The 25,215-nt window shown below is 37.1% G+C and overlaps 5 protein-coding genes and 1 pseudogene across 8 annotated transcripts; 2 read left to right on the top strand and 4 right to left on the bottom strand.

The window, feature by feature from the left end:
- The first annotated feature begins 2,497 nt into the window (after positions 1–2,497).
- On the top strand, positions 2,498–17,612 carry LOC135686935 (uncharacterized). The gene is made up of 11 exons (XM_089109701.1): positions 2,498–2,648; positions 2,798–2,984; positions 3,246–3,459; positions 3,582–3,930; positions 4,239–4,439; positions 4,704–4,890; positions 4,984–5,232; positions 5,487–5,658; positions 5,772–5,920; positions 6,055–6,243; positions 6,598–17,612. Exons 3-11 carry the CDS (start codon positions 3,248–3,250, stop codon positions 6,711–6,713), a joined length of 1,824 nt encoding a protein of 607 aa, XP_088965827.1. The 5' UTR covers positions 2,498–2,648; positions 2,798–2,984; positions 3,246–3,247; the 3' UTR covers positions 6,714–17,612.
- LOC148959857 (uncharacterized) lies at positions 6,773–15,638 on the bottom strand (annotated as a pseudogene). The gene is made up of 2 exons (XR_016143943.1): positions 15,391–15,638; positions 6,773–7,195 (listed from the first exon to the last, which is right to left on the bottom strand). The product of XR_016143943.1 is annotated as an uncharacterized LOC148959857 (transcript).
- On the bottom strand, positions 9,044–10,605 carry LOC135681884 (zinc finger MYM-type protein 1-like). Its single transcript, XM_089109715.1, has 2 exons — positions 10,420–10,605; positions 9,044–9,730 (listed from the first exon to the last, which is right to left on the bottom strand). The coding sequence occupies exons 1-2, from the start codon at positions 10,603–10,605 to the stop codon at positions 9,359–9,361; spliced, it is 558 nt and encodes a 185-aa protein (XP_088965841.1). The 3' UTR covers positions 9,044–9,358.
- Positions 16,953–18,382, top strand: LOC135694468 (uncharacterized). 3 transcript variants are annotated; one of them, XM_065213229.2, is made up of 4 exons: positions 16,953–17,087; positions 17,286–17,432; positions 17,853–17,939; positions 18,338–18,382. In XM_065213229.2, the coding sequence occupies exons 1-3, from the start codon at positions 16,986–16,988 to the stop codon at positions 17,937–17,939; spliced, it is 336 nt and encodes a 111-aa protein (XP_065069301.2). In that variant the 5' UTR covers positions 16,953–16,985; the 3' UTR covers positions 18,338–18,382. The 3 variants fall into 3 exon arrangements, with proteins under 3 accessions (XP_065069301.2, XP_088965845.1, XP_088965846.1); XM_089109720.1 differs by lacking the exon at positions 17,286–17,432 and having other exon boundaries at positions 16,973–17,087; positions 18,338–18,381; XM_089109719.1 differs by lacking the exons at positions 17,853–17,939; positions 18,338–18,382 and having other exon boundaries at positions 17,286–17,612.
- LOC135694466 (uncharacterized) lies at positions 17,938–21,457 on the bottom strand. The gene is made up of 5 exons (XM_065213226.2): positions 21,142–21,457; positions 20,838–20,914; positions 20,441–20,572; positions 19,621–19,880; positions 17,938–19,401 (listed from the first exon to the last, which is right to left on the bottom strand). The coding sequence occupies exons 1-5, from the start codon at positions 21,455–21,457 to the stop codon at positions 19,041–19,043; spliced, it is 1,146 nt and encodes a 381-aa protein (XP_065069298.2). The 3' UTR covers positions 17,938–19,040.
- Positions 21,458–24,002, bottom strand: LOC135694463 (uncharacterized). Its single transcript, XM_065213225.2, has 5 exons — positions 23,788–24,002; positions 23,363–23,442; positions 22,842–23,103; positions 22,527–22,610; positions 21,458–22,112 (listed from the first exon to the last, which is right to left on the bottom strand). The coding sequence occupies exons 1-5, from the start codon at positions 24,000–24,002 to the stop codon at positions 21,458–21,460; spliced, it is 1,296 nt and encodes a 431-aa protein (XP_065069297.2).
- Positions 24,003–25,215: the final 1,213 nt, after the last annotated feature.

Below are 25,215 nucleotides of genomic sequence, written 5' to 3'. Positions count from 1 at the left end.
CAGATCCCAATCTATTTCTCGTTGGGCAAAAGAAGTGGAAGCTTTCACCAACTCAAACCTTCGCTTTGACATCATGCTACTTCATCCTAAAACTGCAAAATAAGTTTATGAAGATGTCACGTACATTAAAAATATAAATGCATTCGTCGTGCTTAGAAAAGAATTTTGATAGAAAAAATATAATAATGCATACATTAAAGACATACTTTGTTTAAGTCAGCAGTACCTCTGTTTCCACCTTCTCGCCAAAAACCTCTTTCTTCGTTACACGTGTTTTGAATCAGCGAATGAAACAGCTGAGTGGGTACGATGACTTGTACACGCAAAATGCAGAGTTATTTGTTGGCTTCCTAATTAAATGTTTTACATGAACAGAATTCAAAAGTGTAAAATTTGGAATCACGTTAAACGCCGTATTATGATCAAATAAGGTTAGAACATTTATTTTTGATGCGTATCACCAGGCCCACCGAGAAAGGACCCAAAAAAATCGACAAAGATCAAACAATGGGACACAAATAGCACTTTTTCAAAGAGTATTTGAAAACATTCGAGTATTTATATCGTGTTGGGAGCATCTGCTTTCAGCATGAGTTAAGGAGCCATTGTGTACAACTGGTCATTGACGGAAACTGTTACCAGCTTACCAACAGTTGTGCAATGCAAAAATGATAATTCAGCCAATATTCAGTAAACCCTCTCCTTTATCTTGACTCGCTGACTTTTGAATATAATGAGAAACTAGAATCCAGAAACTTGCTTTGGGTGGACCCAAGCACCTGCGCAGGTCCGGATCATGAAACAGAACTAAAACCATACAAAAATTGAGATTTTATGTTGTATTCAGTATTTAATTTTATGTGTTAAAACGAACCTTTCTCGTTTATTTCTTGTAGGATTGAAGAGATGTAGAGTAAAGCCAAGACGAAATCCTTTCTCGTATTGTAACTTGGTAACCTAATGGGGGACTGGGTACAGGTACCCTAGTCTAAAAATAACTTTTGAGGGTTTTTCAAATGGGGTCTGCATCCCATCTTAATCAGCATTTAAACTTACGCCAGAAAACTAAATTTCATATTTATATCTTGTATAGTTTAAAAGATATGGAGAGAGGCCAAAAAGGACTGGGTACAGGTACCCCAGTCTAAAAATAGTTTTGGGGGCATTCTTGAAGTAGGGTCTGCATCTCATCTTAATCAGCATGTCAAATTACGCCAGGAAACTAAATATCGGGTTTATAACGTGCATAGTTTAAAAGATACGGAGGAAGGCAAAAAGGACTGGGTACAGGTACCCCAGTCTAAAAATAGATTCTTGGGGCGTTTTGAAGTGGGGTCTGCATCCCATCTTAATCAGCATGTCAAATTACGCCAGAAAACTAAATTTCGAGTTTATAACTTGCATTGTTTAGAAGATATGGAGAAAGACCAAAAAAGGACTGGGTACAGGTACCCCAGTCTAAAAATAGCATTTGGGGGCATTTTTCAAGTGGGGTCTGCATCTCATCTTAATTAGCGTGTCAAACTGTGTACTTGTACCAAATTTCATGCTTGTATCATAAAATGCACAATTCAACTGCTAAGCGGCTGCACTATAAAGGTATATCTGTTCATCGAATACCATTCTGGAACAATCAGAATCCTGAAGCAAAAAGACGTCGAAAGGTCTGGGTGGATTTTATTTGTACCAAGCGTGCAAAATTCATCCCTGCTGCTAACTCGGCTGTTTGCTCGTTTCATTTCAAACCAGATGATTTTGAACGTAGATTTTCTTTTCTTCCGGGTCTGGAAAAAGTTTAGCAAACTAGACTGAAACGCGATAAAATTGGCGTAGTTTGTTTCCCTACAATCTTCAGGAATGTCAAAGAAACGACAACAAGACGCGAACATCGCAAAGTAAGAAATATCTTACATAGATATTTATTCCACCAATTTGATGCCGGTATTCTCATTATAGTATGATAAAATTCTAAAACAACTACCCTGCCATAAATCCTCGAAATGGCCCACCTTTTCTAAGCCCCCTTGAGTAAGCCCCCACCCTTGGCAAATTCATGATCGGAGTCTATGATAATGACATACTCAACTATAAAAAAATATTAAATTAAAGAGGCACTTTCACAATGTTTCCTTGTCAATGTCGTCTTGCAAAATTTTTCGTTTCTCAAGGTGAGCACGAAAAAAGTAAATTCTTTAGAAAAATGCTATTTCCATTGGTGACTTCCAGGTAGTTTTCTATAATCCACTCCTGCCAATACGCCCCCCCCCCCCCCTCCAGAAACGTATCCAATTAGCAAGTCCAAGGAAGGGCTGGCAAGGTGAGGGGTGTGAAGGGTAACACCCCCTTGGGAAAAATAATGTTAAAAGAGCAGCAATTTAGACATGGGACATGGAAACCCCCCTTTTAGAACAATATCTAAAATCTGGCCTAGTCCTGGAGAGGGGGGGGAGGATTTACAGTTAGTCAGATCTCACTACCAATTTTAACTTTTTCATTTACAGCAACTAAAAGATGCTCTACAAAGTCAAACTGCTTCAGACCTTGAATCGGAACCAGAGCAAGATAATACCAGTCCTGATGACAGTGTTGCTGCCCAAAGTTCAAATTGTTTTGATACAGTTGTAGCTGCAAATTTATCTGAGGAACAGGTCAGCTGAATTTTTTCTATACTGCATTGAAATTACTAGGTAACACTGAACTCCTGCTTGTGTGAACAGGCAAATATATATATATATATTATATATGCTATATTTGTTTCCATTTCCTAAAATGAATATTTTTTATGGTTTTTTTGAAGAAAAACGAAACAACACAAACAGAAACACAACCTTGTTATGAATGTGGGACACAGACATATTACCAATGCCAGAGATGCAAACATCTAAGCAACTGGAAAAGAATTTATAAAAATCGATGGGCTGGTTCTAAGCAAAAAATCAGTCATATTAGGACAAAATTCAATGCAGCACAAAGAGAGATTTCAAGTAAGTCAAACAGGAAAAGTCTTGTCAGGAGCATTTTAAAGTTCTTATTGTTATTCTACCAAGGCCCATTCTCTCCACCAATGTACATAAGGTATATTCAATGCAGAAGACTTGTCTAATCAACTGTACTTTGGAGATAATACAGTGTGGTTCAGTCTTAATCAATTTATTCATATAAAAATATTTCTTTTTTAACTCTGAGTTCCAAATTTTTTCACTTGAATTTTTAATTGAGAATCAAAACATATTTTTTAATATTAGGAATGAAACAACAAATGACAGACATGGAAAATGAAATTGAAATTGATGATTACGAAGCAATGGATGTTGGATATAACGATGACAGAAATGAAGATGCTAGTAGTGGGTCGAATTCAGAGGATGATGTTGTTGATGATGAGATGACAGCTGCTGACGACTTATATGAGAGTGGTGATGAAAGCGATGAAGACCAGGAACCTGTAGATAAAAACATGTAAGCCGAATGTGGATTGAATGATTATTGCAACTTTACCTAAATCATCAATCATGATAATAATAATCATTAACAATGTATAAAACTTCAAGTTCCTGGTTTTCTTACAAATTCCCTTATAGACAAGAAGACAGATTGCGGACCGATCCAAAATTCCTTGTGTTTCTTTCAAAATTGCTACTGTTGTTCACCTTTTGCCCAATCTGCAAAGCTGACAACCCATTAGTTCAGACAAAGACTGTTGGCACAATGGTCCAGGTGATACTGACTTGTGCTAATGAGAAGTGCAGCCAAAAGGACAATGTATGGTATAGCCAGCCATGGATGCCAGGGTCTAGAATCGCTGCTGGGAACTTCCTCCTCAGTTTTTCGACATTAGTTTCTGGTGGATGTGCATCAAAGATTTTCCAGATTTTTAAAAACATGGGCCTGTGTTGCATATCACTCAAGACTTTTTTCAAACATCAAAAGGTAATTGATATGTTAGACAACTGATACCTTATTGGCATATCTACAATAAATTACTTAATACATAAAGTAACTTTTTGTTTTTTTCTTATTTGGCTATTTTTTCTTATTTTTTCTTATTCCCTGACAAAATCAAGAATTTTTGTAATATTTTTTATTAAAGTTCTTGTAAGTAGTAGAATTGATCACATCACCTATTCCTGGAATCAGTGTAGAATATTTTCCTGATCTAAATAAACTTGATTTTTTTTAAGTGGTATGTATAATTCAGAAAATTCCTTAATATTATTGATATTGATTTTCTTCCTTAGGAGACTTTGTTTCCAGCCATCTATTTGTACCGGCAAAAATACCAGAAGGCAATACTTTCATCGTTACGTGCAACAGAGGACAAGGGACTGGTGATAGCTGGTGATGGTCGTCATGACAGTATGGGCCACTCAGCTAAATATGGCACTTACACAATTTTTTGTTGTAACAATGACAAGATAATAGACTTTTCACTTGTTCAGGTAATACTTTGTTTAGGTAATACTCAAATATATTCTGATAAAGTCACACAAATTTATTTTTTTGTAATTTTACAATGTCCATACTTTATTATTTTTACTATCCAAAAATCTAGCCTGGCAGCGTTTAAAGGTGTCTGCAACAAAACCTGGACAATTTTCTCTCTTGACTTGATTATAAGACAGACAGCTTATCAATAATGTACTATTCCCTTCTTGAGCATACATTATATGAAAAAGTAATTTATGCCAAGTTTTCTTTTCCAGCGAAATGAAGTCAGTAGCAGTCAAGCTATGGAATATGCTGGTTTTAAAAATTCCATTGCCCATTTGAAAAGTGAAAATCTGCAGTTGTCGACATTTGTATCTGACCGACATACAACAATTGCAAAACATATGCGGGAACAGCTGCCAGATATAACCCACTACTTTGACCTATGGCATTTGAAAAAAAGTAAGTTTAAGCATATAAGAATATGGAGCTAAGTGGGTCTAACTCTTAAGCTAACAGAGACAAAAGGTTATGACTTTTATTTCATTTTTGTAGAGATCCACAAAGAACTTACAAACTTGGCCAAACAAAATGACTGCAAATCGCTTGAGCCATGGGTACAGCCATGTGTTAACCACCTATTTTGGAGTGCCACATCAACATTCGATGGGAATGGAAATGTCATTTGGGCCAAATTCAAATCATTTTTGAGTCACGTGATTGACAAGCATGACAATCTGGATGATCCCCTATTCAACCGATGCGAACATGCAGAAATTAATGACCGTTTCTGGTTAAAAAAAAGTGGGTTAACCTTCTTAAAGGTCATGATGATATTCTTTAATTGTAGTAAATAAATGCTTAACAGAAAATTACAAAGCTGAATCCTGAAGACTCTTAACATTCAATTCTGTAATAATTACAGTGCTGCAAAGATAACAGATGTGACTGCTCAACTGACTTCAAAAAGATAACTGCTGCAATGGTTATGAAACAAAGCCTTTTTTTTATATTATCTCATGTAAGCATGCTACAGATTTCCTTGTATCGGTTTCTAGAATCAACAGCCTATGAGAAATTGGAGGCATGTCTTACGAACAAGAGGCTGGTAAATGGGATAAAAAAGGCATCTCCACTTGATCAAACTAGTTGTCTCGAAGGATTCCATTCACTTGTGAATTATTTTGCACCAAAGATGGTTGCCTTTTCACACACTGGAATGATGATACGGTACTGTATATTTTCCAAATTTATCAAAAGTGGGAATCAATTTTGTATGATGTATTTCTACTTTGTATATACAGTTTCTGCTCAGATACTAAGTGAAATTTATTTGCTAACAGACATATTCTTGCATCTATCCATTTCAACTGTAACCTGAGACGCGAGAGTAAAACAACCTCGGATGGTGAAAAACAAGTGGCTGTGTCCTGGCCTAAATTCAAAACTGGACAAGCAACTGTGCGCGATGTAAGAGTCAAACAGGATTTAGGTAATGCACTTTGTATAACTTCAGTTTCATTCATACAGTACTTCCCTTATTTCAAGAAAGAATTATGTAAATAAATATTTTGATTCTCTCAAAAATGCTATTTCGATATAAAATTGCAATTTTCTTTTATTAAGGGTATGTCAGTGAAATTTTCATCTCAATAATGAGGACAAGTTCAGAGACCTTAAAAGAGGTAGAAGACGAATTGAAGCTGGCATGCCCTGAACCAATGAACCGGATGCTGGATAGGCAGACAAGAGAAGATGCCCTTGCCAAGAAAGAGTCTCGCGATAAAGCAACATCCATCAATGTTCCAGCCACAGGTGCGTTGGCAAGAAAGAAAATCCAAAATATAATTTATTTACCATTTGTCAAATACTTGATATGATATGAATATATGATAATTGATATGAATATATATTTAACATCCTGAAATCAAAGCACCTGTCTTTTATTTTTATTGTCTAATTTTATTTTTATTATCTAAACTTTTTCATATTTACAGATGTTTACAAAACCAGGGAAACACCCAATATTCTCTTATTATATCAATACTGTAAATTTTCAATTTGAATTGCATAAAATATTAACTGACAATTAGCAAAAAAGTGTTAAATGATAAGCCACCTTGGAGACCACAGCTAGTATTACGTTATATTTCCAAAAATTTTCTTCAGGTGAAGTAACTGACATTGATGTTATAAAGAAGAAACCACACTGTCGTAGATGCAACCAACTAATGAAAGGCCATAAATATACAGATTGCCCAAATTTTGACAATGAAAAGGAATGAACCAACTACTTTGATTCACAGTAAGAAACAAGATCAGTGTTTTGTATAAATGCAGTTATTCACTCATTTACATCATCCACATACCCTGTAAATATGTCATTTTCTTTAAATTTGTTACGGATAGCATGATATGCACATGCAGGCAAAGGTACTCTTCTTTTCCCAATGGTTCCATAGACCAGGCTTGTAAACTCTCTATACGAGACACTCCTAAGAAATTTCTCCTCAGGAACAGATCCAGTATGCCTATATCTCTGTCCTTTTCTTGTCTTATATTTTGTAGATGCAAGACGCAATGACCATGTTTCAAGACATACTGGCCTGAATCCTGGATATACAAGGTCATACAAGATGGTACACAACCAAGTTCTCTGAACACCAACTCATCATTTATTGCCTCAACACAAAGATCAATTTCCAAGCAACATCTACATTCCATTGCATTTTGCAACAATATTCTGTCACATTTCCCACATTTACACCTAAGAAAAGTTATTATGTAATAAAATGATATTAAGTGTTTTACAAACTTTAGGTAAGTATGGAAACAACACTTGTCAGAAGAGGTTCTCAAATAGCACAGGGACATAATGGAAAAGAAATTCTAGCGGATGGCCAAAGAAGGAAAAATATTCATATTTTATCACGATAAAATAAAGAACTAAGATAGTCTAACTAAAACCCCTCGATTTAACTAAAACCCCTTTTTTCATCCTGATTTTCTGTGAAATGAGCTCTGTTGCCCGAAAGAAGACAACAGCTCAGTTGTCCTATTATGTTTTATTAGGGTTTCTAACTACTTTTCCTTCACCAACTTATGTGTTTTGTTTTCCCTTTCCAAAGGCAAAGTATGCGTCAGTGGCGGCTGGCACGCAAAATCAGATGGTACTGGTAAAAGTATTGTTAGCTATATGAAAATTTTTTTAAAACAGACCAGCCGGTGTTATGGTGGGGGAGGGGGGGGGATGTAGCTCCTTGAAAAGTTTTTTGCTTTGAAACGAATATGGTCCTAATTCGTATCTAAAAGACTAATGTATTTCCCAATAAATTTTTGTGTGTAAAAAATCTGTAATCAAGACACATAGAGCATGAGGAAACTGCAAGCACTCTTTTTTTAAATATAATGGAAAAGTTTTTTTGCAAATGATGCCACGTTAAACTAAAAACTCATTTATTTGAAAATCTTTCTAAACGACGCTGATTAAAACACTTAAACCTATTTACAACATTATCCTTAAAAGTTGGTTGCTCTGAAAGTGATCGAACAATGGCATGTTCCACTTGGAGGAAGATTAGCATCTCTTCTCTTGCTTGTAACATCGTTGATCTGCTCGGTGACACAACTCTCTTCATTCTGCTGAACACTCTTTTGCAGTGAACACTGGTAAGTGGTGTTGCGGCAGCCAGCAAAATCAAAGCCTGAGGTAATGCTTCTTCGAGACCAGCTGTTTTAATCACTTTTAGCAAGTCTTGAACATTTGGCTTTCCCTTCTTTATATTTTCCTCTTCGACTCCTCCTCCTGTTTCCCTTTCAAATGAATCCTCAACTTCTACTGTGCTTCTGTCAGTCTCTTTGTTTTCGTTCAGCTCCTCATTTGCTTGCTTCGTTTTACGCCGTCTCTCTCTTTTCTTAGCTGCCAGCTCATCTCGTTCTCTTACGATTTTATCTAGCAGAATTTTTATTTCGTTGTTATCGTAAAGCACACTTAGGTTATGTTCAAGCAGGCATCTCAGGATCCAGGAGCATTGCATCCTCCCAAATATGGTTGCAATCCAAATTCAGCAAAAATCTCTGAAAGTCTTCCAGCATTGATGACAATTGCACTGCGTCAAGGGTCGGATTTTGCATGACTGTTATTATTGGGGCACAGTGGGCAAAAATCTTTCGGTATATTTTCAAAAGAAATACGAATTCGATGTGCTGAATTTGCAAACAGAAACCTCGAGCAGTGACTTGTGTCTCCGTTTTGTCATCTTTATCATTGGCCATTTCATACAGCACTGCTCCGATTGTTTCATACAATGAATCAATGACCCCAATCGCTGCATCACGCGATAACCAACGCGTATCACCAGGTTTCGGTAGACTATGGCCAAGTTGAGACGTTCGCTTTGGGCTGTTTCTAAAAAAACGTATAAGTTTATCAACAGTGTCAAAAAATTTGGTAACTTTTGGAATTTTTTTTGCTGATTGTGAGGCACAAAGTGATATCCTGTGAGCAACACAGTGGTTGTAATATGCAGCAGGAAATCTATCTTGAACCTGCTTTTGGACACCATTTAATTCACCTGACATCGTAGCGGCACCGTCATAGGACTGCCCGATGAGCTTTTTCCCTCCGTTTTGTGGCGTGATCTTATATTCTTCCAATTTCTTGAGAAGAATCGATGACAATGTATTTGCAGTTGTATCTTTGGAACATTCAATTATTCCCAAAAGGTGTTCCTCTACCTCTCCTTCGTTGATTAGGCGTACTGAAACAGCTGACTGCTCCACCCTGCTAACATCGCTGGTTTCATCCATCATGACAGCCAAAAATTGGGAATTGTCGATTCTCCGCTGAATTTCCTCTTTTACCTCTTGGAACACGCACTCTATCAAATCATTCTGTGGCTCGTGTGACGTATACTTGATCTTTTCTTCGTTAAGAAAAATCTTGCAAATCACTGCAATAATTGGCGATGAGGTCAAGCAGCTCTATGAAGTTTCCTCTATTGGATGATAACTTTGATTCGTCATGTGCTCGAAATGCAAGGCCTTGTGCTGAGAGAAACACAGCTAAAGAAATGTGGTATTTTAGTATTCTTGAATATCTTGACGCATTTTTGTTGTGTTGCTGTACCTGTCTACGTCTTGCTTCATCCAATGCACAAGAAACGTCAACATTTCCTAAAAGTTGGTAGGCAGTGTGGTTGATGATGTGCATTTTAGTTTTCTCATGGCGCTTCGAAAGATTCCAAAGGTTGTCTCCAGAAGACTGAAAACCACTTTTTCGTGCAAAAGATGTTGCTTTCATCTAGAAAAAAAGGGATCGTAGGTCAATGAAAATTCTGTAATAAACTTTATTAAATTGTCCTTATTAAATTTATTAAAACACCCTGTACTGGAATAAAATTCTAAAAACATGATGTCTTCAATCGCCATACTTGTGCCGGAAAATTGCATAATCCTGTCCCGGAATTTTCAGCCGAAAACAAGACCCTGATTGATAGCTCAGTTTGATAGTTTGTAGATTTTTCGTTTCAATCAATTGATTATCGAGCCTCCAGTCACTGAAAAAACGTTTGCCCCCAATGAGAGCTATGAGAGTTTAAACTGTAGCATCATACCAACTTTTTGTTTATGAAAAGTTTATGATTACGCTTAGGGCAGGCAGCACTTGTTTGAAAATGCAGTGTTTTGTCGGTTGCTGTCAAAGGCCATAAAGGAGAGGCACGTTGATAATATGGGAAGTTAATCTCTTGCGGCACCGAGCCCCACCAGTGGGTGGCCGCTCTCTTCACAGAAGTACTAGAAAGAAGAATCTAGTGATGCGTGTTTCTAGACGCTTTTATCATCTATTATCAAACAATATAGTATCATATAGAACAACCTTGATGACTCCATTTACACTAAGAATGTATCCTGGAAAGTAGACAGTTGTAAATTGCTTCATTTTCCTCTATTGAAAAAAGCATTTAGAAAATAAATGAAATGTACCCGTACCTTGGACAGATCACCCATGACCAAACAAGGCCAGCAAAAATAAGTGTTCTTTTCTGCATCGCCACACATCCATAAAAAATTATTGTAAACGGTCTCACTGTCACGGTTTTTAATTTCAATTTTGGGACAAGGTCTCCCATCTTTTTTCAAACCAAGACCTTGCTCGTGAGTTAATAGGCAGGGCATTCCTCTGAACCATCGACCGCATTGCCTAACCTTTGTTTTCTCGGCTGATTATGGAACAATATGGTATAACGAATAATTTAAGCCCTTACAACATTTTCAAAAATTCATCAAAGTCACGTTACCGATGACGTCAAAAAAGTTATGTTTCCTAGACTCAAAACCATTGTAACTTCTTAAGTATACGTCTGACTTCAATATAAATGCTAGATTCGGGCTCGCCTGAAGAAAAGCTTTCCAATGATATATACACATCAGTATTTTAACGATGTCAGCAATTTTCAATGATGACGTCATCACTCTCAAAATGGCCGTCGAACAGTACATTTTTAGACAAAAGCTCTGATCTAATCAACTGCATTTCTGGATCGTTTTGTGGCAATGTTTTGTCAGGTAATTATTCTGCATCACTCAATTTAACGTTTAAATCCTCGAATTGCCCCCTCCCCCTCGAAAAAGCCCCCACCCTAGCACTACAAAATGTCAATAAGCCCCCCTCGAATAAGCCCCCACTGCTACCATAAATTCTCGAATGGAACCCCTCAGTTTGATGATTTTTGCCATCTGAGGTTGCCTACGGCGTTTTTTTGAATTACCACAACAATTCATACGTTTGGTAGTAATTAATTAAATGCTCATAAAGAAACTCCTATTTAAAAAAATGACGTCTTTTACTAATGTCTTCTTAATGTCTACAATAATTTTATAACCCCCCTCGTATCAGCCCCCCCCCCCCACGAATATGCCCCCATCCAAAAATATAAGAAATAAATAAGCCCCCAGGGGCTTATTCGAGGATTTACGTTATATATTTGCCTCAAATCCATTTACCGCCAGAATCCTCCGACGAACTGAAGTCATAAACTTCCCGTTCACTCTCTAGTTCATCAGAAAGTTCAGTGCTACTTAGGTCAGAGTCTACCTGGTCTGTTGTTTCCTTGTATTCGTTACTAGCACCGATTTCGTCGACACTACGGGCCTATTTCGGTACCTCAGTACATCTCTTGTATTTCTTTGGAGCAGGGAGATTTTCAATGCCACTTTCGACATCTGCCCCAACGTTTTCTGAAAGTCGGCTCTTGTTTTTCCGTCTTGACTTCAAAGAAGGAGGCAGCAAGATTTTAAGGAAGACTCTTCAGAAGACCCTTCCAGCCACAACTTTCGAAAGAAAGTCTTGACGGATGGTTCTACGCAACGCAATCAGCAGTAGGCTATCTTCTAGGAATGTGAATCAGAAGGGAGTTAAATGTTACTTTCATTTTGTTATACATTTTTAGTCTTGTTTCCACATAGCTTCTCTTGACCTTGTCAGAATACATTACCATTTGAACAAACTTCTGAAAATCTTCTTTATCGCTATCACTAACCACTTTTCCTTCTCCAAGGCTGTCAAGCAGTTCAAGGTATCGCGGGCACTTGATGACTGTCTTCAGCAACCTTACCTTTCCTACGTTGCGGAAATAGGATTTAGAATTGCAAACATCTCTTCCGAAATGGGAACCATTTGCGTTTTACATGGAGAAAAGCAAAAGCCCAACGTGTCTTCCTTCAGAAATCAGTCTTATAATATCAATTTGCTTCTAATTTTGATATAGGAGCTCGTGGCATTTATATCCTTGCAACATGTTATGGTAGTACACTTCTAAATGACCTCTTGGCCCTGGTTCACCAACTTATACCCAGCTTCAGGAGCAACAAATTTGATAAGGTTGCGCGTCCGTGCTCGGTACGTTGGCATCGGCTTGATGGAGCGAACTGCTACCACTCCGTCTACTATTCAAACGGCAGACTTCGGAGGCATGTCTTTGATCCATTGCCACTCTTCGAGCAAGAGTCGTTGCAAAGTTACTTTGTCTGACCGACACAAAGTTAAACCAGCTGTAGCGATAGCAATTGAAAGAGGAACGCTTGTCATGGGATGAGTGAATGCCTCTTTCAGACTTCCTGTCTTCAAAATGAGTAGTTAAAGGCCTGTTTTTGTGTTCCTTGGCCACGGTAGGTGTCCCCTTGACCTTTTCCAGATCTGCCTTCAGCTTTGGTTTTTTTGATCGGCGTGAAGAATTAAACGCTGCCATTAATCGGGCGATCATTTGTGAAGCGATGCATATTCCCTTCTCCTATGATCGACGCTGCAAGGAGGTCAGTAGAACTTTATTGTTCTAGTTCTTCACCAGTTAAAGTCGATTTCGCAGGTGTAACAAAAAAACCGATTGGTGCCATAGCTTCGAAGAGTTCTCTAAGGCTACCATTATGCTTCTGAAGGAGCTTTGTTCTACCTGGAATGCTGCACTTGTGAATTGATGATGACTTTACGAAAAAGTATTTTTTTAGAGCCTCTCTAAACTTGCTATGAATGTGGGACGTAGCAATCCAAGTGTTAACCGCATTAACGTTTGCTGAAGCCAGACCTGTTTGGACCTGCAGTCCCTTTAGCTTCTTGATTAAATAGCTCTGTATGTAAATCGCAATGAATTGCAGAGAATTTGTTTTGAAATTTCCGCCAAATTCTTATTTGTTCCAATCTTGGAATGCTGTAGTTTGTTCACCCTCACCCTGTAATGATTAAAGTGCAATGGAGAAGCAGGTGTTGGTATGTCCAGTAGCGGGCATAGTTGATGTGATTCAATGCAAATGTAAGCAGAATCATATTTCGCACTGCTTGCAAAAGTAGCTTAGTGTTGCTTTTCTGCAAAGCTGCTACCATGCTCAACAAAGCAGACAAATCCTCCAGCTTAGTGATTTCAAGAGACTTTTCAGTTTTTTTGACGATTTTCAAGAATCAACAGTTTTTGCATCAATCTGCCATTGCTTATGGGCATTGACTGTGTGTGTTTTTTTGGAAAAGACGTTGGCGAACCCATGAGTTGATGAAAGCAACCCATCAGCACCTTGATCTGACTATACAAGTCAGCATTCGTTCACATAATTTGGTTCATCTTTCCCATTTCATCCGCATGAACAAAAACATGAAATATGTCAAGATCATATCTAAGAAAGAATCAAGGTATACTCCTTGCATACTGGATAGACAGGCACCTTATGAGTGATTGGCAAGGTATCTAGCCCTGTCAGGGGTATTAAATAAAGGCTTTAAAGTAATAAATCATATAATGACTGTTTCCTCCTGTCTCCTGGCAATGCCAATAATATAAGCCCTTGGCCTTTGTGCAAAGCTTGGTTTCGTACCAACGGCTTCAGGTCCGGTCTTCGGAAACAATTATTTTAGATTTAATTAATAAAATTAAAAGAATAATAATAAAAAACTGTGGATGGCGAAGGAGCAGCTTTTTCTCCGTTATAAGAAAGTGTCAAGCAAAACCATGCATGATGTCAAATTGCGATAATGCCAAATTGTGCCTAGCAAAATCAGAGTCAGCTCGCTGGTCGACGGCCATTTTGAAAGTGATGACGTCATCATTGAAAATTGCTGACATCGTTAAAATAGTGATGTGTATATATCATTAGAAAGCTTTCGTTCAGGCGAGCCCGAATCTAGCATTTATATTGAAGTCAGACGTATACTTGAGAAGTTACAATGATTTTCAGTCTAGGAAACAGAGCTTTTTGACGTCATCGGTAACGTGACTTTGATGAATTTTTGAAAATGTTGTAAGGGCTTAAATTATTCGTTATACCATATTGTTCCATAATCAGCCGAGAAAACAAAGGTTAGGCAATGCGGTCGATGGTTCAGAGGAATGCCCTGCCTATAATCGGCCCTGGGCAGAAGAGAGCGCAAAAATACGCGAAACTCCGAAAAGGTAGTCAATCCCTGCGATTCGATTCATTTTCATCAAGATCAATACAACTTGACTGCTCTGGTTACGAGAAAATTTGCATTATGAATGAAAAAGCCAATAAACTATATATACAAAATTCATCCAACCTACGTCATTTTGGATAGAGAAGAGAATTGCATCATAGTAACCAAATAAGGCATTATTGTACGGGCTGTTAAATTAGTCACTGGGATAACCCCACTGTCATACCCAGAAATAGAAAATAGACCAGATGCCTTTGAATACCTCTCAGTTTGTTTGACGTCATTTGAAACTGCTGAAAAGACTGCGGGGTTGCTTTCATAATCTTGAACGGAATGACATATTTTGGCGGCCACCCAATACTACTAGAAAGAGGAATCTAGTACTGCGAACGAATTTTCCATAGTTCGATTACCGAAAGACAAACAGTTTTACGTCATGATGTGTCGACAAATACAATGGGACAGTCTTCCGCAGTACAGGATAAATGAGGTCTAGTACCGTAGCCTACATTCAACACAGCGCAGAGACAGGTCATTCAACGAGATAAGTGAGGGAGGGTAGACGGTCAGATATCGGCTGTGTTGAACTCTGCTGCTCTTTCTATTGTTTTCACAATTAATTCAGTATGTTTGCATTTTTGTAAATTAACAAAACAAAGCCATATAAAAAATTCAAGCTTTCAAAATAAAATGGTACTAGACTGGTACCACCAGTACCGCCGCAAGCCGCCACTGGTATGCGTATACACCTACTGATGATACAACCGCTATATCAAGGACCTTTACTAAAGCATGTTATCAATTACAAATATTTGATTTTTAAACATTTACTTTTAAATTACTATGTCCAAACCAAAACGTATATAATATGATGTGTAGTCGCCAAGTGGGCTTGCAGTTACACGCAAGTTTAAGGGTCAAAAACGTGTAGCCAAAGTCATACACGTTCTCAAACCTACTCCGGTTGCATTTGTCAAGTACCTAGGCCCTTGCTTGTAACTTCCAAAACTTGGCACGTAACTTACCACGATTTAAGCTTTGTGCTACCATCAAGTCGTTTTTTCAATTCGTCTTCTTCTCTTTGCTCTTCTTCTTTTTCTCTCCTATACTCTTCCAACCAAGCCTCATCAGCAAGGGGTTCGTCGGAATAGGGAACGACAATCCTTGCATCGCCGTAAACACTTACTCCCGCGGCCGCTCCAACATATTCTTCGGTGTAACTGCAGTCTGAATCGTTTTGACTGTCATCTGACCGCGAACTTGTATCAGACATATTTCGATAAAATGAAAAACAGCGAAGCACCAACGATATATTTACCGGCACAAATTCACTTCGTAGTCAATAAACAGAGCAACTAAAGCTTCGCGTTGATATCATTCCTTAAATGACGTCAGAAAAATGTTGAGCCTCTCTTGCAAGTTTCTCGCCCGAGACTTCCAAAGAGCCCGAAAATGTTGAAGTCAGCAATAAACTAAGAACAAGATAAAACATAGACATCAAAATCAAAATTTTATTTTTTCACATTATTCCGCGTATTCAAAATATTCGGTTAATGCATTCAGTTCATAGGGGTGATATGCACTTTAACCAAAGTGTGTCAATTAGTACTCAAGTACTTTTCTCAATATCCTGGCTGTTCCTAAAAATGTCGTCTTCTGTAAGAATGCTGCATTCACAGTAATATCCAATTTTTCTAACCAATCATCCAGTTTCTTTGTTAAACTGCTGAGTGCTCCAACAATCACTGGTACAACCATCACACTTCTCGTCATTTGACTTTATGATCTTTACCATTTTGACAGATGCTGTAGGAATAATAGCTGCCTTGGCAACATGAACATATGCCATATTCGTATCCATTTTCTCTTTCCAGTATTTAATAACAACTTGATCTCCAGACAAGGGAACAAGTGTAATTTACTTGTTAAAATGATCTCTGACAGCTCCTTTAAAATTTAACTCTGTATCCATTCCCAAAATGTTAGATGAAATAGCTGATGACACCAGTACCGGCTGATATTCAAGTATGTATGACGTTCCATCTTCACATAAAAATTTGATATTCAAGTAGGCAACACCATCCAAAGAGAAAGTTTCACCGGAAATTCAAATTCCGCTACGGTTTACAGGAACCAAAGGTGGCTTGATTTTCAATTCGTCGTATCAACGCGATCATTGCTAGAATAACTTGTCGTGGCCATCTCAAAACTTGCTTTTGCTGTTGCAATATTATACGAATTATCTGCAACTTTCGAATTAATAATCTCTAGTAAGCTCTCTAGTGTACATTTCCCCGTTAACTGCAAAAGTTTGGCTGGCTCCTGAATTGAAGAGTCCAGCTGCGATAATATGTGGTTTTGTGCTATCGAAGAGATCACATTACTGTCTGAAATTCCATACAGCTCTTGTACGACTGATTTAACTTCCAATGCAAATGTTGTGATATTTACGCATGGTTCAAAAACAAGTGAACAAAGCTTTGTCTCCAAAATTCTTAATTCTTCGGCACCTCAATATTTGGTTTCAAGTTCATGCTTTAAAGGGGCTGGATAAGAAATTCGTAAACATTGCGCATCACGGGTCGTCCCGCGCGATTTGGAGCTGGAGGAAGATTTCGAAATGGCGGCCTTCGGACATACCGAAAGTTACATTCCTGGTAATTCATCGATGGATTCTTCGGAGAGTGCCGAAAGCGACAGTACTTTTTCTGGACCAGACGTGGTGAGTACTCATTTAATCAAAATACAATTTATACATAACATTTGGGCTGTTTAGATAAAAGAATAGGCTTCTTCGGTAGGCCATGTCGGCATGGTTCTTGTGAAATCGTTCACTTTAGGGCAGCAGCTCTTTACATCTTTGCAAGAATGGTTATCTTTGAATATAAACATCAATTAATAATATTTCTTCACCCAACAGCCAGCACACCCACCTTGTGACTGTGTAGGAAAATTGTGTGCTACAAAATCCACAACTAAGTGCAAAGGATGCATTTGTAGAGATGGTCAGCGAAAATGTTCATCTCACTGTCGTTGTGGGAGGCAAGGACAGCCGTGCAAAAACAAGGTACGATAAACACTCCTTTTTATTTTCAACTTTATTCCGCAATTTAATCCTTAATCAATGACAAAAGCAAAATTTTTAACTAAAACTTTTAAAGCTGAGATATTTCCATTAACAAACAGGATCTTGCATTCTTCCAGTACCACCAGGAGTAAATAAGGTTTATTTCAACCAATGCTTTCTTTTGTTTCTCCAATTTTGGCAACCCCTTGTTATTATAAGCTCATAACATGTTACTTGGTACCTGTGCAAGAAATTGTTGCCCCTGGGTTCCCAGGAGGGTGAAAGGGTCACAAGAAATTTCCAATAAAGTTTCTACTACACAAGATTCTACTAACATTTTGGTGAACCCTTCATATTTAGTCATTGGTTCTACATATATAGATATTTTTCAAATGGCCATATGTTTCTACTCTTCTTCAGGTGCATATTAATTCACCTACACAAAATGCAACAAACGAGAGTGTTGGTAAAGATGAAGAAGACCAACAAGAAAACCTTGTTGTGTAGGTAAGTGTATATTCTGGTTAATAAAAAACTAATTTTACATACAGCATCAGAGAGCATACCTACAGTTAATAATTTGCTAAAATAAAAACTAAGAATATACCAACATTTAGACAAAGAAATTTGGCAAGCAGAGAATTTAGCAAGCCTGAGTATCTTTTTCTTCAAACAAAAATAATTCTAATGAATAAATTTAGGTAATGTTATGCAAATTTTGCATGCCTTAGAACTATTTGTTAGTTCTTGTGGGAATTATAACTTTTCAAACTATACTCAAAGAGTTCAATAGCCAAGGAAACTTTCCGTATGTTTTAAAAATATTTTGGCTGTTCAAGGAAATTTTTAAAGCAAATTTAGTAAGGGCCGCATGTCAAATCACATTATTATATTATTTCAAACAGACGTTCATTGAGACCCTGCCAATCAGAGAGTTGAAGAAGTTGGTCTCTGTTAAGTATAAATGTGGAGTTGGTAGCATGGAATTTATCCAGAGTGTTTTACAGGAAGATGCACAGCAGAAAGACATTCAGTCAAATGACCCCAACTTGCCACAGTGGTGTAAGTGTGGAAAATGCAGAGAAATGCAACGTGACATTGAAAATAAATGTTGCAATAAAGCTGAATGCATTACGTCAAGGCGAAAATTTTCAAAATTCTGCCTTGATCCAGAAAACTTAGAAATGGTGATAAAAAATACCACAGACATCAGAAATGACAGAAGAGACAACAGCACACGTGCATTTCGCAAGGCAGGATACAGACAATTTGTCTTGTGGTAACATGGCTATCTTGGGAAAGGCAATCGCAAGGTGGTCCCATCTTGTGCTGTTTTATGCATCAGGAGCAAGTACCCCTCACCAACTGGCATATATATGGGTTTCAAAGAACATTAACATTAACAAAAAAGACGCATACCACTGGGCATCAACACTGTTTTGCCATAATTTTCACTTTGTTTTTGGAAAGCTTGTTTATTTATCTAAACATCATGTTTGAAATTTTTCTACTGTTTTTTCAAAAAAATTTATCAGGTGTGTCCAATTTTCTTAAAAATTCTGGCAAATATAAAATGCATAAAACCTTTACTCTAAATATATACATAATTTATTTTTTTGCAAAGTCAAGCCTGCTAACATATCGTTTTGCAATTTCAGCAGTAGGCTCTGGAGGAGATTTTCCAATTGTGGCAGCAATCTTTCTTGGGTCACTTTCCTTCAGAACAATCTTTTTATTTAACTCTCCATATTCTGAAATTCGTTTTCTCAGAATCTTGGCAATCATCATTGGGACATAAGGATAGTCCTTTTCATTAAACAGCTTCTTGATTGTCCAGTTATTCGTTCTTGGATTGTATTTTCTTGTTACAAGAAATTTCCCTGTTTTCTTATTTACAGCTGGTGATCTGTTTAAGTGACTGTTCCAGTCAATTGCTGCTAGGCATTTTCTTGCTTTGAAAGCATCAAATCTGAATGGATAAACACATAATTTAAGAAAAAATCCTGTTTGCCAAAACTAGAAGGAAATAAAAACACAGTTTTAGATGAGGAAATTTAGCTATTAATGTTATTCACAGTGTACAGCCAGAATTGCAAATCAGGTGAATTTCTACTTTTATTAGTACCATGTCATTTTTTAATTGTTCTTGTAAATGATGTCAATTTGAATAATAGTTTGGATTATTTACCCAAAAGCAATTCGTTTGGATGCATAAGCAAGAGATAGGTTGTTGATACACTCTAGCTTTCCTGTGTGACGAAACCTTGTATAATATTGTAATGAATTCAAAAATTTTGGATCCAAAACAATTTGTTGCAGTGCCTTGTAATCACCATCTGTCTCTTTGAACCATGGCAATTCATGATCATCTATTATTTGATGTTTGCAAGCACCCCCTACCCATTCATGCTCGTTGCATACGTAGTGAAGAACTCCAAGCCAGTCACTCTAACAGATAAAACAATGCAACAATAATAGGTTATTTTGAAAGAGATAAAACTAAATTTAATGTAAAAAGTAATAAGTTTGAACTGAAGGATTAAGTTAAAATTCTGCACCAAAGTGAGAAAGCCACTTCTGTTATTTATTCTTTTACCAAAGATTATTACCACAAACTGTTGTTTGTTTGTTTGTTTGTTACAGCAAGAAAAGTATGATAAGACAGACAATTAAAACTTGTGTCTCCTTCAAATTACAATGTGACAGTGCCAGCTACCACAGAAAAGGAAGAGAAATGGGTGTGGCCCATGACACCAACTCTTTCTCCCAATTTATGTGTTATACACCTGTTATATTTGTTGATCTATCTCTCTCACCCATTATTTTGAAATTAAAGTCTGTTCTACATTAGATCTCATGCAGAAAAAAATCCACTAAAAAAATCCACTGAGTCAAAAATTAATTTATAAAGACACCGCTTGACATTCAAGTTGAGACAGATATTATCAAGCAAACAATCAGAAACCAGAACAATATAAAGAAGTGGTAAAATCTGCTTTGAAACATACTTTCAACTTTTCCAGTGCTTCCATGTCTGTAAGGTCACCACCTGGATTGCAAGATTGGCAAATAAACCAAAAGTGGTTGACTATTTCATGAGCCCATAGCCTTATTTTATGAAGTGACCTTTTCTTGCCAACCTGTCAAAAAAGGACCACAAAGATTTTGAACATCCTGCATGTATCAAACAAGTTAAAGTTCTACTACAAACAGATTTTTCTTGATTTGTTTAAAACCCTAACACCACACCAGCTGACACTTAGTGCATGTTGTACTCAATACACTATGACATTATGCATTCACTGTTTTTCAAAATAGAGCCTAATAGTAGGGTTTTTTGGTGATAAAATTAAAGCACCTTACCTAATAATATGTTAAAATTTCTTTGGCACATTAGGAAATTACCTTCAGGAGTGCTTTTCTCAGATTCTTTGATTTATGCCATATGTCTAGAGTATGGTTGATCTCTTGATGATTTTTTCCTGCAAATTAATTCAAAGAACAACCCTTAACTTATTGTTTGTTTTGCCTTTTATTCACTATCATCTAAAGCCAGTTTTCAGCCTTAGCTGCTGGACAGACTAAATTGGTTGTAAAAGAAAATTTATGCTTCAATGATTTTTTAGCTTTGTGAGGTGTCTTTACATTAACACTGTATTAAATCCAAAAGCTTAAAACCACTCTCTTCTAGGTAATTTGCTGTACTTACTCATATCTTTAATAATAGTTGATGATGCATCAGTTGTCAGCTCCCTTATGGGGATATCATTTTTTAGTTTTTGCAGCGACTGATTTAGAGCTACTCGCTCCATAGCTGTAGAATTACCACCTGTCATCCGCTTATCAAGTACTTCTGCATGTACAATAAGGTCTGTATCCATATCCTGAAGATAATATGACAAGTATTTTGCAGAAAACCCGGGAGAATCACACTGACCATCTCCAGCAAGTTTGCATGGCTCCTTTATATTTAACTTGATTTCATCTGTCAAACATTTCCACCATTCTTCTATAACTGGCACCATCTACTTTGACTGATATTTGGTAAAAGTACTTTTGCAAAACAGGTTGATCCCAGCAAACTTACACAACTTCTCAATCTTCGAGTAATTGTTTCCCGAAATAAGGATTGCTGACATCACCTGAATGTTGTTAGCAATAAGACCTCTTACTTTATTGGAAGTACAGAACTGTCCACGGTGCTTACTTGTACATTCATATGTTACTGTTGCACTTGTGCCACAAAAAGTCACATCCACTTTCTTTTCAAGAAGGCATCCATTTACACCACAAACCCCTTGGAATAGCTGTTTTAGGAGGTCAACAGAAATTAATACTTTCTTATCATTGATTACAGCAAGTTCCTCTGGGTAATCATCTTCTTTCCACGGCATTGAAAAGAAGTCATGTGGGCCAAATGTAGGTTGGTATATTGGCCTGCTTATAACTGGGGGCAATGTGGATGTTTGCACTCCAACATGGGCAAAACTGGTGCATTCCTGTGATTCTAATGTCATTGACAAGTCATCTAGACGTGAAACAGAGCTCTCTGCATCATCTGTGATAATGACAAATTCTTCATCAGTGTCTTCATTTAACTGTACATCATCTTCCTCATCACTTTGATATTGAATGTCGTCTAAATCATTCTGCTCCTTTACCCAATTTGCTAAGTCATTTCTATGAGAAAGCAATATCTTTATCTAGAGTTCAGCAAAATCCTACATAGCTTAGGTTACATTTGATTTACATTCAACTTACACAGCTGGCTTACTCATTACAATTAGCGACTGCCCTGTTGTAATCTGTCATTTTAAACCTGATTGATTGATTGATTAAGTCAAGATGCTATGCAACAGATTGAAATATGTAATTTTGTACAGAAAAAATATAAATAGTAGGGAAGGTACTCCTGAAAGGTCTTGACAGTATGACAGCTATTGAAGTATGACAGTATGGAGTATGAAAATTGCCAGTATGGCAAGATGAACATGTGTTGAAATAAGTACTGCAATTTGGATTACATATATACCTCTTCAGTCTCCTCTGGCTAATATATTATACAACAGATAAAGGCATAACAATTACACTTACGTGTCATCAACACCTATGGAAATTGTCGAATCATCATCACCATCTTCAAATGCATTTATCTGGTCAACAGCCTCTTTCACATACCTGTTGAGTAAATAATAGGAATAATGTTTTGAATTTTATATCAAGAAAAAAATTAATGATAGTTCTGTAGCTTGATTTTGGAACAGCAAGCAGATTGACCTTTCATTGAAATGATGACCATTATCTTTCAAAGGAAGTTTGTCTCACAAACAAAGTAAATGGCTTTATTACATCTACACCATTCAAATAAATCAAAATAAAATATATGCACAAATAAATCATAATGAATACCATTTGTTGTCATCTTCAAATGAAGCAATGTCTCCAGATACTGTGCTACTTATTGAAATTGCATCAGAGCCATCATCACTTTCTGAGTCAGAGTTCAAAATTGTCACATTTCCTGTCTTGTCAATGGAAACAGAAATGTTCTCAATATCAACAATAAGTGTATCATCAGAAGCAATTTGCTGATATCTGGTCAAGATTGGACTTTGGTGAGTCCTTGGTTCTTGTTCGATTTCTTTTTTAGGTGTTGAACACCTCCTGTTCCCTGTAGCAAAGATAAAACTATGAATTAAGAAACACATAACTTGAACAACAAAGTTATGATCTAAGTGACATTTCTATTCTGATTGGAAATTTACATTTAAAAATTGCAAAATTTTCATAGCTGGTACCATTTTCCTTATATGATTGTGACAACAATTTCCAACAATAAAATCACATTATCTTTTATAAATTTTAACAGGATTCATCTATTCCATCAATCTTTTCCATTTAGATTTAGTTCTAAAACATGGGCAACTCACAAGCTTGATTTTTCAGCTTATTCTTTCTGGGCTTTGCATCATCTCTTTTGTTATCTGAACCAGCAGCACAATATTTATACCTAAAAATAAAGGTTTGACACTGACAAAAGAGTTCACCAATTTGAATTACATTTACCATCAAACTTTTGGTTTTAGGTTTGTGCCCACATGAAGTTTGTTTATTTTTCACAATTTTGGGTAAGGCATTAGAAACAGGTTAGGTCAAGATCAAGGTCTATTCCATACTGTAAACTACAGGTAATGCACACTCACATAACAATAGTTTTTATATTTCAGAAGAAGAAATCAATTTTAGCGTTACTAAATTAAAACAATGCCTTAAAAAAGGTTTTTCAGTCAATACATGATAGATCAGGTCTAGGCCAAAGGGCAAAAGGAAGGAACATGATCTAAGCGATTATTACCTGTCTCTCCGGCGAAATTCCAAGGATATAAAATGGGAAGCAAGAACAGAATCACTTGAGAATGTTCCTGTTGCTTTCAATAAGGACCACTGCTCAAACACTTGGTTTGTTAAATATATCCTCTTGTGCAAACTTTGCCATGATCGAACAGACTGTTTTTGTTTCTTCGCAGCAAACTCCGTCAAATTCGGCCTTCTCCTCTTCCTCTTCTCCATGCGCACGTACAAAATATATCAATAAAATAATAAAAACGACTTTCCTTTTAACAATTCCCTTTTCTAACTACTTGCTCCTCTTGTGCTCAAAGCTATGCAGAAAGATTGCGGTAGGCAATTTTCCTATAAAGAATCCAATGACAAGATTGATCTTTCACCCAAAGATCAACACAAACTGCGCGTGTAGCGTCCCGCGGGCAAATTTCTTATCCAGCCCCTTTGAATCAGCGATCAATATTTCTCCATTGGCCAAAATAGCATTTGAGACAGTCGCAAATGCACTAGCTTCAGTGCAGCAAAGTAGCAAATCCCTCCATTTAGTTCCTTTGTTCTTTACATCTAACGCTTTCAGTTAACCTTCAAATTGCAACGACCATTGTCAAAAAATAAGAGAATTGTCTCCTAGAAAAGGTGCTCTAAAAATAGCCTGTTCTACCTCAACCTGGCCAGCTTACTGCAGCTGGCGAGTTTCCCATCCTTGCGGTCGAAACCAAAAGAAAAAACAGATAAAGCTCAACTTAGCATCATAGAATGTCAGAACCTTCCTCGATTCCACCACCACAAAGTCTGAAAGACCAGAACGCAGGACAGCCCTTGTAGCTAGGGCACTTGCACGTTATGGAGTGGACATAGCAGCTCTCAGCGAAACACGTCTTGCACATAACTCCTTACACCCATGCAGCGTATAGTTAGAAAAACACTAGATAAAACAATTTGAATATAGTACTCAAGATCATGATGCTTTCTGCATTTAGAGTTATAAGAATAAACTTTTTGGTACAAATATTTTGCTACAAAAGTCTTAAAAATGTCGGGTCTGTCTGAGAAACTTTCTCACGAATTTCCGTCTGCTGTATGTATCAGAGTCTGGTTGACGGTTTTGTCGCTCACGTGCTGAAAGAAAATGGGCAACAGCTACCCATGGATCATAATGAGCTGTTCCAACACCGTTTAGGGCAATAAGCAGTCTGGCGTTGATTGTGTCTTCAGTCATGTTTGTTCTTGAATCTTCAACAATGATGTTATGATGAGACACAATCCTCTCGGTTTGCATGGAATGTGGTGACATACTTCCAATAGCAGCTAGCACTTTTTGAACGGTGCCATCTGTAATAGGCAAGAGCTTTCTCAGACGTACTGATAGTTTACAACCAATGTCGCTTCCATCTGGAAGATGCGGCACTTTTTCGATTTTGTCCCACTGTTCACAACA

Source organism: Rhopilema esculentum, chromosome 8, assembly GCF_057945365.1.
Source record: "Rhopilema esculentum isolate cy_ngs chromosome 8, ASM5794536v1, whole genome shotgun sequence".
Taxonomy (NCBI): Eukaryota; Metazoa; Cnidaria; class Scyphozoa; order Rhizostomeae; family Rhizostomatidae; genus Rhopilema; species Rhopilema esculentum.
Note: the sequence above shows the minus strand (reverse complement) of the source record. Positions and strands in the feature narration are given on the sequence as shown.